The sequence below is a fragment of the Gambusia affinis genome, linkage group LG14 (assembly GCF_019740435.1).
Source record: "Gambusia affinis linkage group LG14, SWU_Gaff_1.0, whole genome shotgun sequence".
NCBI lineage: Eukaryota > Metazoa > Chordata > Actinopteri > Cyprinodontiformes > Poeciliidae > Gambusia > Gambusia affinis.
In genome coordinates, this window is record NC_057881.1 from 15,289,337 (window position 1) to 15,307,472 (window position 18,136).

The 18,136-nt window shown below is 38.7% G+C and overlaps 1 protein-coding gene across 2 annotated transcripts in view; it reads left to right on the plus strand.

Annotated features, from left to right (window-relative positions):
* Positions 1-17,134, plus strand: part of gabbr2 (gamma-aminobutyric acid (GABA) B receptor, 2) — a 189,340-nt gene extending 172,206 nt beyond the window's left edge. For both annotated transcript variants that reach the window (XM_044138689.1, XM_044138688.1), the window contains exons 14-19: positions 1,959-2,069; positions 3,112-3,336; positions 4,840-5,022; positions 7,163-7,292; positions 11,146-11,263; positions 14,494-17,134. In XM_044138689.1, coding sequence (XP_043994624.1) covers positions 1,959-2,069; positions 3,112-3,336; positions 4,840-5,022; positions 7,163-7,292; positions 11,146-11,263; positions 14,494-14,659 — 933 coding nt within the window. In that variant the 3' untranslated portion in view covers positions 14,660-17,134. The remainder of the gene's footprint in view (positions 1-1,958; positions 2,070-3,111; positions 3,337-4,839; positions 5,023-7,162; positions 7,293-11,145; positions 11,264-14,493) is intronic.
* The last annotated feature ends 1,002 nt before the right edge of the window (positions 17,135-18,136 follow it).

Consider the following 18,136-nt stretch of genomic DNA (forward strand, 5'->3'; position numbering starts at 1 on the left):
CCCCAGTTTTCGATGTCTCCACCAGCGTGATGGCTTTTCAAGCGGTAACCCATTTTTATCCCATACTTCTCCTAAAGCTAACAAGAAACCCAAACTCCAGTCACAGCATATTCACAGGCATGAGTGACACAAACCAAGCAAGGTTGCTGGGGAACTCTCTGAGGGGGTTACAAGAGTGCTTTGACAGAGCCTGTGATCTCACTGCCAGCGATGCAATCCTCAGACTTTAATATGTTTCTGTTTTGAGACATCAAGGCTTCTTGAGCAGCTTGAAAAAATGTATATTATATATCTGAGTTGAGATTTGGAAATTAAAGTAAGAAAACAGCATTGTCATATAATATTCTGAATGGACAAAAAGAAAACAATGAAGATTTTCCATTGTAGGACCATCTTATAGAGAATTTAGCCATGCTCACTTGTTCATGCATGCTCACATTGCAATGTTTATAAACATTGGATCAGTCAGTAAAATCTTATTCATAGAATATTATTCGTAGACTCAGGTGCAACACAAAGTGATGTTTAACCAGTACAGATTCACAATGAAGTGACCTAAATGATTAAATCAAGTAAACGCATAGAGCAAAAAATAATAAAAACAAACAAAAAAAAAACTAACAAGCTGTTTATAGAACAATATTCTCATAATATAGCTACAGCTTTGTTCGATTGAACTTAGTACCGTATTTATTTCTTAACACTAAATAAAAAGTTGATCAGAAGTTGACAGGTGCATTCATAGGTTTGCGGTAACATGGAGACACATCAATGTAGAGGTGAGTATTCAGAATAGTCACATAAATGAATGCCATGAAACCAATCAATGGCAACATGTAAAGAATAAACTAAACATTCAAACAGCGTGCTATTAATATGGATTGAGAATTAAAATACAAGGTATTGCAACGTTCCCTCTTTCTTATGCTCATTTATTTACAAGCCAAATTTTAGGAAGCACATTGCTGCACTATAAATATTCACACATGTGTATGCATCAACCGTCTGCTGAGGTAGAGTACATAACTCTGAGACGATTTAGAAGAGCAACATGGGATTATTCTCGGTATCATCACATGTGGCTTCCAGTTATCATACAGTACTTTGAAAAGGAATTCAGGCCATGTGAATATTTCCTTATGTTATTGGAAATTTTATGACCAATAGAAAGTAACTCATAGTTCAGAAGTCCTATTTGTAATTTACCAAAAGCCTACTAGTAGGTCATGTCCGTAAGCGCACAGCATGTGCTACAATGGAATAGAGGCCAAAGCATATTCAAATGTTAGGACGGCCCAGTCAAAGTCTAAAGCTAAGTCCAGTGGACTTAGCTTTAGTGGACTTAGCTTTCTAGTCCAAGTCTAGAAAATTTATGTTCAAAAAGGCTCTTTATCCAATCCATCTGAACTTGAGTGTTTGCAAAGAATGGGAAGAATGATGGCGATTTGTGAAGCTGGTGCGTAAAAGATTTGAGCGGGATTTATTGTGAAAGCTCGATCTACAAAAAAGATTTCCGCATGCGTGGATAAGCTCACCACACCTTCAAAATTTTCCTCAGTAAAGAAACGTTGATAATTATGAATGATTTCCCATTCACTCTAAAGAATCCCAGTCAAATACATTAAAGGTTGTGGTTGCAATATTTCTCGTTTTCTAAAAAAAAAAAGGGAAGTATAAACTTACATCTTGCATCTAACTTACCCATCAATTCATTTTCACTAATCTTTCAGTTTCGTTGCCTTCCTTGTGGCGGTAGTCAGTCTGTGTTGCCTATGCTCCTGCATCAGAGGTGTCTGCAACAGGAATTTAAAATGAAATCGAGTGACTACGTATTTCCTGTGTGTGTATCTCTAAAGTTTTCACTTAGTCATCTGGCAAACTTTTTTTTTTCCACAGAACAAGACACGTTTGTGTGTGCTGTACTCATTTCTTTCCCCCTCCTCTCGTGTTGCCAACAGGCGGACCCACAAGGCCGGGACATTGCCATCCGTCCCTTCTTGGAGCACTGTGAGAACACCCACATGACCATTTGGCTTGGCATCGTGTATGCCTACAAGGGACTGCTAATGGTGAGAGAACAAAAAAATCTGACAGCATAATCGCAGTCTGGACACACATGCATACCCGCTCACTCTGTGTGCTATCTTAATTTGCCGATTATTTAAAAAAAATATGCCTTATTGAAATTATTTTTAAAACTTAAAATGCTCATATGTACCTTCTTTGTGTCAAGAATGTGAAGTTAGAAAAAATAGCAACTTCACTAAATAATTATTGGCAAAATTCTAACTTTAAGGATGTTCTTCAGAATCTGTAATTTTGAAAAATTACAGATTTTTCTTAAGACAATGCTAATATGGGCTCAGGCAGGGTTGAAATTGGACTCACACGCTGCAAAATGATCTGTAAACATGTCTATTCCCTCACAGCAGATAAATGAAACGGTACAATAGTATAAAATAAAGTATGATAATACCCTGTTTCTAATAGACTTATTCAACTTAGAAGAGCTGTCTGTCACTGTTGCTGAAAACTTTGGAAACCTTTTATTTAGATTCAGTTCAGACATCAGAAAGGGTTCAACAGAGTTCAGTGTTTCTACTTGATAATCGTTAGGTTTTTGTCTAGATTTAACCCATCTGTTTCCTCACATAAGTGGAAAGTGGAAAGAAAGTAAATGGAATGGACGTCTAAAATATCTTAGGAGAATTAAAGAAAGAGGAGTTTTAGCAGTAAAACATACTCTTCAAAACAATAGGACGGAAGGAGGGACACAATGGTTGATGCATGAAGAGAATAAAAGAATAAGTTACCAAACACAATTATTGTGGGTCATTCACCACTTTCACACTGTTTATGTATTGAGGATCTGGTGACCATTTTTAAATGGCCTTCTCTGATTGCACCAACATGCATGACTGGAAATGCATTATAATTTGTGTAGCAATCCTCTGCTGCAGCTCCCCTGTCCCTCCAAGCAAAGACTTTGCACTCACAACTATCTGTGTTTGTCTTCCAAGACATCTCATTCAACAAAGTTAGCTTTGGATTCCTCTTTTCTGGCTTTTGGCCGTTTTGAGTCATCCGTTTAACTTTTCCTTTTTCTTACAGCTTTTTGGCTGCTTTCTGGCGTGGGAGACCAGGAACGTGAGCATCCCTGCCCTCAACGACAGCAAATACATCGGAATGAGCGTGTACAACGTTGGCATCATGTGCATCATCGGCGCGGCAGTGTCGTTTCTGACCAGGGATCAGCCGAATGTCCAGTTCTGCATCGTAGCTCTCGTCATCATCTTTTGTAGCACCATCACCCTCTGTCTTGTCTTCGTACCTAAGGTTGGTTTTTAAACACAACAGAGAATTATCACTAGGCATTGGCTGTGGTGTGGCATCAACTTTGCAGCAGTGCCTTTACTGGGCATGAATATTTATCCTGGTAGTAGAGTTTTGAGTAAAAATATGGCACGCAAAAATAAAACAACAAACTTTCTAACATCTAACTTGTTTTAATAGAAGGTAACTATTATTTCTACAGCTGCTAAAATGTGAAACTATTTACTATTATAGGACATCAAGGGTTTCTCAAACAGTAGATCATTTTGAAAGATGTCTATGCATTTTAATATTCGCTGAATTTAGCAGCAGTGGGTTGCACAGATAGAATTTTTGTGTAAAATATTATCACACTTTGTCATTCTGCTCTTTATAGAGTAAAAGGTAGGTGTACTAGAAGCTGGCATTCACTGGCTTATTCAGGGAAGCTGCTTGAGTAGCCAGCTGGCTGTCTGCTGCCTGACATTAATGCTGCTCTTATTTTCCCAACTGCAGTTTCATAAGGGCCTTATCTTACAGTGATGAGTAGGACATTTTCCAAGCAGCGACTTCTCAAGCACCCAACATTGTGTTTCTTGTAAGCAAGAAAAATGTGTGGAGATGACAGTTTTGGACATTGTGCCGAAACAGGTGAAGGGGAGGGGGAGGCATAGATTGATTCTGATTCATACAGATAAAGAAAACTTGGTTCCAGAGGATTCTCTAGCTTCTTAGAAAATCTACTTTGAACAGTGGAAAATATATGGTCGGAAATGTTTTGAAACAACTTTTTGAGACCGCTTAATACCTGGACACTGCGATCTCAGATGGTCTAATACCTCCTGGTAGGGATTCACTATCTGGCTCAAACAGAGAAGTTAAACTATTTTGGTATCTTGTCCACAAATGATGATAGGATGGAGCAAGAGATGAATTGGTATACTGGTGCCTTGTCTGCAGAAATGTGGGCTGTGCACCAGTCGGTTTTGGTGAACAAAACATTGAGAACCTACAAGCATGGACACAAGCAGCTGAATTGAGCATCAGTTTGGCTTGGCTTATCGTTAAGACCCTCTTGACATACCTCTCCATTTCCGTATTCCTGAGCCACAAGCCTGTGCTCCTATTCATGTTATTTTGAACCCGGCTAAACAGCGCTGTTCCACTCAGAGTCGTGCCGCTTTCCCTGCAGTCTCTTGCGGGATGATAATGTCTTATCTTTGTTTAGCAAAGGAGAAGAAACAAACTAAAAACCTCCCTCTCTTTGTTGTATTTTTGATAAAAACCCTTTTGCTGACAATCTGACCCATCATTTTCATTTTCTGCTGTGTTTTATTTGACTGTCGTTAGCCATTAGAAAAGGGAGGGAGGTACTCTGACGCCACTAGCCGGTCGACGACTGCTTATCTCCAAATTCCCTAACTCACTGGCCATATTTCTGGCTCCTCAAATGCTCCATTAACAGTTGTGTTTTGTAACGTCAGCCTGAGTACAACAGTGACTAACATACCATTACGCTTCCAACAGCTGATCACCATGAGAACAAACCCAGATGCAGCCACACAGAACCGGCGGTTAAAGTTCACCCAAAATCAGAAGAAGGAAGATTCCAAGACCTCCACCTCGGTCACCAGCGTAAACCAGACCAACACTTCCCGACTGGATGGGCTGCAAACTGACAACCACCGCCTCCGCATGAGGATTACCGAGGTCTGAACAAAATGGCTTCCTGTTTAAAGCTCCTCTTGACAAGTAGTAACGATATGAGATGTAACAGTGGGCATAGTTAGAGAAGCTTTTAATGCAGTAATGGGAAAAAAAAGGACATCTTAAAGGTAATGTAATTACAAGTACAATCATTTTTGCTTGAAGTTTGAAAAGAGAAGAAAGAAACAGCCAAGCATTTATCTCCAGTAAATCTGAGACATAATATCTCTCCTGCATTTAGTTAATTTTCAGATTTTTTTTATCCACTTTGTTACCTCTTAGACGGATAATTGTTAATACCTGCTCTGGTCACTGGTTAAGAGATTGTCACAATTTTCTATGTTCTTTCATTTTATATAAAATGAGGATATATGTTCTTTCAGTCTTACATTTCAGTAATTTAGGGGTGAATTTCAGCTCCTTCCCCCTTTTTATGTTCGATTTGAAATGATGACTCAAACTAAGAAGACACAGATGTTTATAATGGCTTCAGCTATCAGGGGTTGCAGTCTTTATTATGGACTCAGTGCTGGTCCAAAAATGCAGAACCTCCAGGCAGACAGCTCGGATGTCAGAGTTTATTGACAGACAGGGTAATTTAGAGTGAGAGCGCAGGAGCTGAAACAGGAGGTGAGAGCTCCGAGCAGAGAGCACAATCTGTGGTAGGCAGAGAAGTACCAGGAACCTATTGCATGGAATTGGTTTTGTGCCTAAAGGCGGGTTGAAAATGAATTCTTTCACATATTTTTACATTAACACCAACATGACGTGTCTTAAATGGATTGTATGTGGTAGTCCAACTGGACACCTTGTTCTCAGAATGCTTTCTAAATAAAAATCTGAAAAGTGTGGTGTGCCTATACATCTTTTGAGACTGAAAAAAAAAACACATTTCAGTTAAAATGGATCAAATACAGTTTTGGTCTCATCTGGCCAAAACACTCACATTGCTGTGGCTACAGCATGACTGGTTGCAGGCTGCAGCAGCCAGTTATTCTGGCTTTCATTCAGCAATGTTTTGTTCCTCTGTTCCATAAAGTCCATATTTTTGGAATGCACAAAGTCTACAGCTCCTCTAGAGTTACTTTATCCTCGACTTGTCTGCTGTGTTCATCTGTCTTCATAATGCTGCTTGTTTGCTGATGTTTTCTGCAGCTGTATTTATATTTCAGTAGAATTACACACAGGTGACAATTAGTTGGGTGACGTTTGAATGAAATGGGTTATATTTAGGTGCATTAGAGCACTGCTCCCCAACCACCGGTACCGGTCCGTGGACCAATTGGTACCGGGCCGCGCAAGAAATAATTTAATATGTCAGTTCTATATATTGAGTCTGGAGGAGCTTTTAATTTGAAAATCCTAAACCGGAAGCTGTTGGTTACGTCTTGCGCGCCAACATGCAGCAGAATGAGTAAGAAACAACGGCGTCGGTCTCGATCCTCACAATGCGCACCCCCCGGTCCGCAGAAAATTTACAAAGGGTTGACCGGTCCGCTGTACTGAAAAGGTTGGGGACCACTGCATTAGAGTAAAAGGGGGTGAATATCTTCGCAGACCACAGTTTTCTGACGTCTATTTGTAAATAAACTTTGACAACTTTATCAAGTTTCTTCCCCTTATAGTCTTAAAAGGGGAGGTCTGTCTCATAAAATCCATATAACATAAATACATGGCTGTAGTATGACAAAATGTAAAAAAGAAAAATTCATAAATGTATGAATAGCTTTGTAAAGCACTATAACAGCTATGAGCAAGAATTGAGCTGGCTGATGCAGTGTTTGCAACGCAGCAGTGAATTGAGACTGGAGGGCAGTACAGATCGCCAGGTCGATTAGGGTGAGCAGGTGAGGCCGGGGTCCAGGATACAGGGACAGCATCTCTAATCAGATGGGACAGGGATGGGGAAAGAGAGAACTCTGGCTGCAGGCCATGAGTGGGTTTTAAATTTTGCTTGAACTCACAGAGCAGCAACTGCAGCACTTTCACATGGATCATAAGATGTTGCCTACTCGAGCTACATTGTCTGTGAACGTTTTTTTTTAATATTTTTTTTCACAAGTGTGGGTGTGTGTGTTAATCCACATAACAACAAGTCATAGCAGGACCTAATGCTATTTAAATGTCTTTTCTGTGTGAAAAGTTGGATAAGGAGCTGGAGGAAGTGACCATGCAGCTGCAGGACACCCCAGAGAAAACTCCTTACATTAAACAGAACCATTACCCAGACGCCAATAACATCCTCAGCATACGCAACTTTACAGACGGCAAAGGTGAGAAGCTGACTGTGTTTCAGTTTGTGTTTTTTCTGAAGTGAATCTTTAATCTAGTTTTGAAAATGTACTTATAAATGCCTTTCTTTGCTGTTGAAAAGTTTTACTTCAGAAACACGTTTATAAACGGATTAAAGTTTGAAAATATTGTTCAAAGATGAGTTCTTAGTTGTTTGACAATTATGAAATATCTAAACAAACTGAGGAGATGTGAGTAATGATGACAAGTAGTTAAAAAATTTATTTTGAAGCCAAATAAATGAATAATGGCAGGGGTGAGAAATAATTTGGTTGCCCCAATAGCTCAGTTGCGTACCTCCATGGGCAGCCAGTACACTCAAAGTTTTTTTGTTCATTTCAGTTTTGTTTAAAAGTGGGTTTTCCTCAGGATAAAACTGTTCAATTTTTCTGACAGTAGTTTTCCCTTCACACACCAATAACTGTCCTCTCTGTAGTTGCCTTCATTCTCTGCCCTTGTTTTTAAGTTCATTCAATCTAAAAAAGGCGAGCAATGCCGCTACTATTAAAATGTTTTTATTTTATAGATTTCGGAAGTAATTTTGGCCTAGAGTTTAGGTAAGGAGGTATTTACCTTTTTATTTTAGTCTTTGGCAAATGGCCTATGCAGTCAGTCAAAATGGTTCCTCCATGACAGGTGAAGGATAAATGGGAGCAATTGTCTGGAATCACCTCGTTAGGTGTTCTCACAACCTGACAAGCATGACAGCTGTGACGGTATGAAACTACATCTTCAATTTAATTTCTTCCTGTTAGACTATGTTCCTACAATTAAAAATGAACACATCCGTATCTGTGATACAAACAAAAGTGGATGACTGTTTTGGCTGACAAATTCCAGCAAATGGAAGAATACGGGTTAGAAAAACGGAAGAGATTAGGGCGCGGTTTAAGTGACTCATCAGTACTTGTTGAGTCGGTCTTTTCTCAGTACTGTCCCTGTGTCCCTTCATGTCTCCTCCTTCTTCTCCACTGCACAGGTTGTTTAAATAGCTGTATATTCGACATTATAAAATCTGCTGCCTTAAATTGAATCAGTGAACCATTGGTTCAGCAGCTTCGCCTTGCATTAGGCACCGATTTAACAGACACAGAATGATGGAGATGGAGATGTACTACAGACAGATTCGGCTTGCCTGATGCACACACCAGTACAAAGTTGCTCTCAGGGGCATTTAATGGATCTGTCTGAGTTAGGTAAGGCAAAGAAGGAGAAAGCTGTGCTCGCTCTGTGGACGGGGAGCGGAGAGTGTTGAAATTCTGTGAGATTCCTCATCTACGAAGGCGCCTTCACACATTAACAAAGCTAATCCCTATGTGTCACAAGACATGGTTGTTATTTGTTTATTTATTGTTTTTGAGCCAAGAAAATAATAGATTTGAATGAAGTCTGTTTGTGGTCTGGTTGTGCTGTGGCAGTGAAGCAATGTTTCTCATGTACACGGGGCGAGAAAGACGCGCCAGGGTTGTTCTAATTAGTAGGTAATTAATGCATGAGCTACCATCTGGGACAATTTTGACCTCCAGTTTGTTTTTCATAAAAATAAAAAAAAAAATACACGACTACCAAAACACTGCAGCTAAATTTGGTTTGCTATTAGGTAAGGTATTTTTTTCTGTGATTTATTATTGAAATGAGATATTCTGCAATGATGGACTTATTTTGTCTAACAATTATGATTAACACAAATATTCTATCCAATCTTCCACACACTATTATTATTATTATTATTATTATTATTATTATTATTATTATTATTATTTTAAGTCAAATTGTAATTGGATGTGCTCATTAAGATAGATGGCTCTATTTAATGTCAGAATATTCACAGGAAGCCTGTGTTTTGATGCACTGATGGATTTATTTATTTATTCATTTCTGCATACATATACATTTAAAATGTTTTTACTTACTTTCAGGTACAAATAGTAAAGATTCAAAGCATCTCTGAACAAAGTTATGATAAATAAAGGTGTTTTTGTATGTTTGTACTGGGGAAAAAAAAAATCTTTGGAACACTTTTTCATTTTTTATTAAGGAAAAACTTAGTGGGAAAATAGATTTAATTGCCACCACAATATTGACAACCCTTATTGTAAATTATAAAGTGGTAATTTTAATGAGTTGTATGTAATTACCAACATGCCGCATAAACACACTTTGAACCCGTTCTACATAAGCTTGGCTTTTTAGCCAAATCGACTTTTCCATGCAGAGATGCTCAGAAAGTCTCGATTGTGATCTCATAAGAAGTGAGGCCATAATGAGATGCAAAGAAAATCTGAATGTGAGGTGCTGCTCACAGTCATTCAGCTACTCAATCTGGATGCATAATCCCAGTTCATGTTGCTCTTTTTAAAAGATCTCCAGCATATCGGCTTTTCCCTGCCTTGTTTGGTTTCTACGTCATCACTGCCTCCAAGCTGTTGTCTTCCAGATTCATAATAGATCTGCTCTAAATATATTGGGGACCGCTGATTGAATTTAAGAGAAGGATGCTGTGTCAGCATTCATCACACTCATTCACTGAAGGTTAGAGGCAAAGCTACACTTCCCTGCTTCCATCTGACTGCCTTACTGAACACATTCAAGCAAGCGACAAAGCTGGTTTAGTCTAGGTGAGGTGGTCTGAATAACAGCCTGGTTAATAGTTTGGAAATCTTTTAATCATTAACATGATTAAAATTTGGCTACTTCTGAAGTCCAGATATTTATGAAAGTTGACAAAGAGCTTATTTTTTGCATGCAAGCTCCATGAAGCTTGCAAAGATACTACTGGTTAAGTCCCGAACAAAAAAGCACAGAGCTACAAATGCAACGAATGTAAATTATGTAATTTTATTTTAGCACATTGTTTAGGCACAGGAATCTGCTTGAAAGGTAAATTTTATTTTGTATTAATGTAAAACAGTTAGTATAGAAACCCTGTAGCTTTGGATGAGATATTTTGAAAAATAAAACTGTTTATCTGTATAAAATTAATCTGAACACTGTTTTATAAGATTCTTTATGTTCTGTCAATGAGGCATGCGAGAAGCCCAACATGACGACCAAAAATCTCTGTAGCAGGTTTGATTTATTCCGTTAAAGCCTATTACAAGCTGCAATAGACCATAAGTGTATAATTATATGTATAAATTTAATAGTCACCATAGTTTCTATATGCAGGTTGCGGTTGCACTAAGATGTTTACATAAACTCATCATCCCTGTGAATGTAGGCAATCATTTGTTGCATCTAATAAAAAAATAAAAAACATACAGAAATGTGAAAATATACAGGTCAGCACTTTTTTCCTCACAACTCGTAACTTAAACTTTCAAGGTTATTTCTTTTCATAAAGTAAACTGCTCTAAAATAGTTCAGTAAGCCCAGATGTCCAATGGGGGAGGAGGGTGCTGACATAAGTGAATCAGGTCAACAAGTTCTGAAAAGAAATCTGGGACATGTGTGGGGCAAAAAGGAGCACTCCAGTTCTAGCTTGGTGTTATTAACCATTATACATTTGGGGTTTGATGCTGATCTTTGCCTGTGATTACGACGCATAAAATGTTTACTTCAAAAACTCTGGAAGTCTAAAAGTATATGTGAGAAATATTCCACATTAGCAGAAGCTCAATAGTAACATGCAGCGACATAAAGAAAACATAACATTAAGGAAAAAGTGTATGGGTCACGGGGACACTGTCAGATAAAAAGGATTTTCATTATGAGCCAAGGTACCTGGAAAATCAGAGGCATGCTTAACGTCGGGGCAGTGCATAGCGACTGAGATACGTCCCATTTGACAGATTAACAATTTCTCCCAAAATGTCTACACATGTTTCAATGCAGATGGAGAGAAATCGATACTGAAAAACCACCTGGAGCAAAAACCGCAGGCGCAGTGGGGCTCCATGGATCCTTCCAGAATAAGCAGAGGTCCCCTGGAGGATATCAATTCACCTGAACAGTGAGAACTGATATTTCCATAGCATGTCCATGTCTGTGCTCCTCCCTGCCTCCTCTCCTTCCCACTGTTTAGTGAGCTTTCTCAGGAGATGACACATCACATGTAGCGCAACCACTAGAAACTCTCAGGCAGTTGCTCTGGCAACAGAGCCCATTGAACACACGGACCAGCCCTGCACTTTCCCTCCCGCTTCCATTAAAAGACATGTGAACATGTGTGCTCTCTTAGTGTGAAAAACATACGATAACACTGATGCGAAACCCCCGACACACGCTCATGTAGACATGCTCATGATTGATTTGTTGCCCCAACTTGAAAATAGCTGATCTCTTGGGCATTTAAGATGCGTGTGAAACCAGCGCACACCCATGTTCACCTATAATTCATAAGGCAGCAAAGCTGAGGCATGACGACTTCATCAGTGAGGAGGGTACAGCATTTCATGCATCATTGAGAATTCTGCCTCCCACGCTGGTTTTAACAAGAACATGAGAAGAACGCCAGATTGATGGTGAGGAAGAAGACGGCAGACGAAAAGGACATAAAATTAAGAGGAGGGAAAAGATAAACTTAAAGAAGAAAGCTGTTTAGACAGACAAGAGAGGAGGTAGAGACTCGCATGGGCTTATATAACAACTGATTTACAGTTTGCATTGGAAGCAGCTCTGAAAATAGACAGGGAGGAGAACAGAAGTAAAGGAACACTCGGAGCTATTCCCATGCCACATGAATGTTTGATCACACCGAGGGAAGAGAGATGAAGAGGTAGCAAGAGAGAAGGTGAAGAGGAAGAGAAGACAAATACACAGAAGTTTGAAAAGAGTTATAAATAGACAATCTAGCACAGACTGAATACTTTGTGACATAATAAATGCAACAAAAAAAAAAATTACAAGACATATTTCATAATTTAATGCACCATATTTAAAGGAAAAGAGATGTTTGTGACTAAGCACAATTATAAAACCGGTCATGATCAGACTACAAATTACAATGACTTTAAATTTCCACTAATTGTGACATTTTTCTAGGTCTTCTGCTGAACAAGCTTGAATTTCATTACCCCCCTGCTAATTTTTTACTTTACATAACAAGTCTTTGGTTATGTAATATCTTTGCCAACGACTTGATGCGAGTCTGGTGAGGTGGGGTGCGAAGTGTCACACTGGGTTGAAGCATGAAATGTTCTTTTAGTCAGAATATCCCAAAAGCTGGAGGAATGGGGTCTTATGGGCTTAATAAGAATGGAAGTAAAGCTGGGGAAAATGGCTGCTCATTTCTCTGCGGTAAACAAACAGAGTAGTGAGAACCTGTAGTAATCTAACTCACTTACTCAGGCTATGCTGGTCTGATCTCATTCAGGTTTTTCAATGTTTGGATGTTTGTGTCTTATATCTAGGTGTCATTGAATATTTTACGTAGCAGCTAGGACCAAATACATAAAATACTCTAACTGTATATTGCAGGAGAAGAGGGCATCATAAAATTTTACAGGATTATCAAAGCACATATTTATATTTCATTTCTGTAGAAATTTAAAAAAAGGCAGTTTGTCCAGTTCACAATTAACCAATTTTTAAAACCTCACACTTCCCAAGACCTATTACACAGCTTTTGTTATCCATCTTTATTGGGGTAATAACTCTATTTATCCACTGTCGCAAATATTCTTATATAAAGTGTTTACTGTATTTAACATATTGTGATTTTAAATATCTACAATCCAAATGTCACAAGATGTTTTAGATACTTATAATGCCATTATTACAAGTATGTAGAATTCTACAATCTGATTGTTACAGGTAATTGCAGACATCTACAGTCCATTATTTAAAGTAATTTTAGATAGTTCGTATTATTTATTGTTTTTTTAGATATGTAGTGAATTCCCATCATCTGAAATGTCACATATGGCTACCGTAGTAAGGAAAGTCTTATCTGAAAAGGTCTTTTTTTGAACAAGGAGGAGTAGATTGTAGATGTCTGCATTTCATGTCTAGTCTAACCTGTATGGTAAAACAGCAACGTTTCAATTTTCAAGAATCTTGACAAACATTAAGGCTTGTTTTTCCAAGCGTTTTGTGGAGTTTGAAATCTATAATTTTGGGGATATTTGCATATCAATGATATATGGCTGACATGTTTACCAAGAAAAATGCTGTTTTTGACATCTTAAAAAGTTACTAAACAAGCTGTTGGAGATTGGCTTTAATAAATGTTTCTTATAGTAGCTTTCCAGACATTTAATCGTTTGTCTTTGCTTTTGTGATACAATGCAGCTACTCAGTTGTCGTTTCCATATATTTCAGCTCATTCGGCATAAATTCAAATTAAATAGACAATTAAGTAGTCCTTCCTGAGTTTTTCAATGTTTCATATCAAATGGAAGCAAACTCAGAGTGCAGTTACAAACAGTAAGAGATCTACTTTTAGTTCTAATTTCAAAATTTATTTGTTTCATAGTTCAATTGTCTTGGTTAACATAATTATTAAGGAAGAGTGTAAAGTATTCTTATGAACTCAGGTCGTGCACCCACCTGTGTTTCTCTTTGCAAATCAGTGACGCAATATCAAATCTATGCCCGGCAATCATTAGTGGGGCCAAATATGTAAAAGTAGCCCATAAAGCTTGATAAACCAACACCTAAATGATCCAAAAGGATGTCTAAATTAATTACACTTTACAATCCTGAGCACAAATCAAAGCAGCACAACTGACCAATGCAACAGTACCTGCTCAACAAGGCGATCCTGTCATTATAAATTTGGCAGCAGTATAAGTATTCGTCACTTATTGCACCATCTGCCCATTTTCAAAAGCTGGTCACAAAATGTAAAAATTTGAAACGTTTTTCATAGATAATACAACATTGGAAGATTGTGTGTTCAGGATTAGATACTAAAAATATTTTTGCCGTTTTCTGCTTTAATTGACAAATGTCGAGTCTACATAAAAGATTTGCTTGGTTTCTTTGAGAATATATATTTACCTTACATTACATTTTGCTAAAAAAAACAAAAAAAACATACATATACATATCAGAAGATGCTAAAATTGAGTACACAGGTCTTAATGCAGCTAAATGCTTAAAAAAAATAATCTAGTAATTCAGATTGTCTGTACAGGTACAGACAAAGTGCACGTGTAAAATTATGTGTAACACATATACTACATGTTACTAGTCATTGTACTATATTTTCTGATATTATCCCTCTCGCCTTCTTTGCAGCATACAGCGTCGACTGTCCTTGCAGCTGCCTATCCTGCACCACGCATACTTACCTTCCATAGGAGGGGTTGACGCCAGTTGCACCAGTCCAAATGGAAGCCCGGGCTCCAGTCCGAGGCACAGACACATGCCCCCTTCCTACAGGGTGATGGTCTCTGGGCTGTGAGCCTCATTTACTCCCCCACTTCGCTCTTTGTTGAGGAGACACAAATGGTTCTTTTTTTCTACAACAAATAGACTGATATTGTCAGCGTATGTGCGTATTCCGTCTTGGACTGAAAAGAAGATGGGGTTGAACAAAGAGAGGGAGGGGGGGGATAAAGTTTTACTCGTCATACCTCTGCACTCGGGTCTCTTGAGGACCGACGCCGTCAGTCAAAACTGGGTGGGGGAGGACGGTTGATGCTTAACTACTACTTCCTCCCTGCTTAGGTCTGCTCACACATATGCACAGTCAGACACAAATATCTTCAACAGAGATACACACCCATATCCAAGCACAGTGACACCCCAGCAGCAGCGGTGGACCAGCCCTAATCTGACGTGTAGCCTTATCTGCTTCAAAAGGGATTGTTTCTGTTTCTTATCTGTTTTATGTACTATATGTGCTTGCAGCTACATGTGAGCCACACCAACTTTAACATTTCACTGCTTCGGTGACTGGATATGAGTTTGGGAGCAACGAGAGGAATTTTCCAGATCCAACTAAAGAGAGTATTAAAGGAAGCCTCCTTGTCCACTTCTCAATGTTGTGCAGAAATGTAAATATCATCGCTTTTGACACTGATGTACTGTAAGCTTTGTAAATGCTGTGAATGGGCACATTTATAGGATTTAAGTGTGGTGCTTGTAACAAAGGCAGGTGACAGCTTATGAAATATAACATCCTACAAATCAGATATATGACAGAGGCATAAATCTGTTAGCATAGCTGTTAATATATTAGCTTACAAACAGCATAGCTGCATCAAAATTTGTCCAGGTCCCATGCCTCTAACTCGGAGTGAGATGCACGTTGCTCTTTTTTTGTTCCACTTTGCTATTTTTTTCTAGCCTCGTTTATGTCAAAGACCTCCTGTCTGACTTTGTAAAGGCCTTCATACTTTACAATTTAATCAGTCCGTCTGGAATCAGACAGCATGTTTTATAGAAACAATAATGCTATGCCTTTTTCACAGGTCTCCGAGAAAATAGAGCATAAAGAGACCAAGGGAGTGTTTCACAGCTTTCTTTTTTTTTTTGTTAACATGCCAAGAAATTCAAATACACAGATGTGCACGTAAAAAACCCCAACAAAACCCAAGAGAGCATCTAGTGAATTCAGGTGCTGTTGGCGCTTAGTGATGGGTGGGGGTCACACTGAAGCTTGCAGACTGGTTTTTATAGACTGTTAAGTTGTCTATCTGAACTTGTTCTCATGTCTTACCAGCACAGTTTAGAGCAGCGGGGTGCAGCAATAGCACAAAATTACAAGACTTTGAGATAAAACTTTGTGATGAGGGATAGAACAAAAACAGGTGAAGTTGGAAAAAATGTAGGTCTACCAGTACCACGGCTTGATCGGACTAAATGGTTAACCTGAATTTCCATGCACAGCAGCAATGACAGTCGACGTGTTGAAGTCTCGTGTAATAAGCCCCAAAACTGTCTGCAGCTTCAGTTTCAAAGACGGCGATGCCACCACTGCTGGTCACGGTGATTTAGCACAGACACAGGGCTTTCTCTCACAGATAATACAGCGAATCATGAAAGATCAATCCACACTTAGCAACAGTGAACATACCTCAGTTGCTACAGAAATGTACACCAGTGCCGCTGAGCTTCACCCAAGACCGTCATCAAGAGTATCGCTGTTCTTCGTTAATTTTTTTTTCCTAGTGCAGGAGAAAAAGCAAAAGGGGGACTCTGCAGGAAAAATACTTTTTTTACCCAGAGCGGCAAGGTTCGTTCTCAGCATATTGTTTCACCATTGGTGTCTTGGTTTTTAATTTTTTTAAGGCGTTTCTTGAGCGCCGTGCCTGTTGTCTTATATTGTAGCCTGCGAGACCCACACTACATACAAAAGGGTCGAAACTGCGCTTACCCAGCAAAGTACATCGGCCACACATCTGTAAATCGAACAATGTGTCACAGACTAATCTGAAGTCCATGTGTCCATGACCAGGGAACAGCTATGGGAGGACATGGCGAAAGCTCCACTCCAGTCGGAGGATATTTCTCCATAAATACAGTCAAACTCTTCTCAGAAAAGTTGAGAGGATTCAGAGCTGAAGTTGGGGAGACAAGGATCTGCTGTCAGACATATCGGGGTTTGAGCTCCTCCCATTTCCAGGCCCCTGCTATGATGCACAGGAGCAGGAGGGGGGGGAACCCCAAGCACAGACCTCAAAAAGGAGTCATGACTTCTCCTGCACCTTTGCCAACCAGAGAATCACAATCACAGAACATGTGAGTGAGAGACATTACCGGAGGGTTGGATCTTCCTTCAGGAGAAGCAAAAAAACCAACCGCACATTTTATATATTACATTATACGTGATTGTGTACAACTTTGCTGATACCCTGATGATGGTGTCCATGTATGGAGTATTTGGTATTTGGCTTTCTCAAGACGGCATGAAATAAAATGTATAATTCACAGAGTTACCTCTGTTCTTTTTTTTTTTTGCTTTTTTTTTTTTTTTGCAACTGTTGTGACAAAGCTACGTTGTTGTTCCATCATATCACCTGTAATTTGATTTTTTTCATGAAAGGGTCCACACCCCTGTTCAAAAGTCATATATTTCTGGTCTAAAACAGACCATGATACGTCTTTACCACCTTTAACCTGACATATAACTTGTACCATTCAACTGAACAACCAATTTGTTAGGGGGGAAGGAGTGCAGTAACGTGTTTAGCTTCAATTTTAGCATGCATCATAAATATATGGTTGGATTTACTGGGATGTTGGAAAATCACAACAACATTACAATCTTCAGCTTTCCAGAAGACATTTGAAATGCTTGGAGTTTTGAAAAACAGTGCAGCTTAGTCTGAAAACCTCCAGAGCATCATGCAGCCACCACTGTGTTTCAGTGCGGGTGTTGTTTCGGTGACATGCTGTACTGTTTTTTGCCAAATCATTTTTTAGTTAGTTTAATTTAATAAAATAAATTAATTAATAAATAAAATAAAATAAATAAATTCTCCCTCCAGGGTTTGTAATATTTAATCCAGACCTGGATGATTTTTAGGAGAAAATACTTCGGACTAGTAATCTTACTTATTCAGACATTTTGGGGAATAGAGGAGATTATGACATGTAAAACTCAACCAGTACTTAGAAACTTGTGCAGCTTCTCTACTGGAGTCGCATACGAGTCCATCTTTTATATTTTTTTACCATTTGCCCAGAAATGTTATTATACAAGTTAATATTGAACAGAACTTATGCCAAATTAAAGGTGGAATTTTTTTAAGACTATCATAAAATAATCTTTTATGTCCCTGAAATCGGATTTTTCAACAGGGGTGTTCACACTTTTTAAATCCACTGTAGTACCTTACAAGCGTTTGTTTATTTATTTATTTTTTTTACCTCTTGATCAGTTCGCACATGTCAAAGCCAAGATGCTCAGTGGACTAACTAAATATCATCTCAT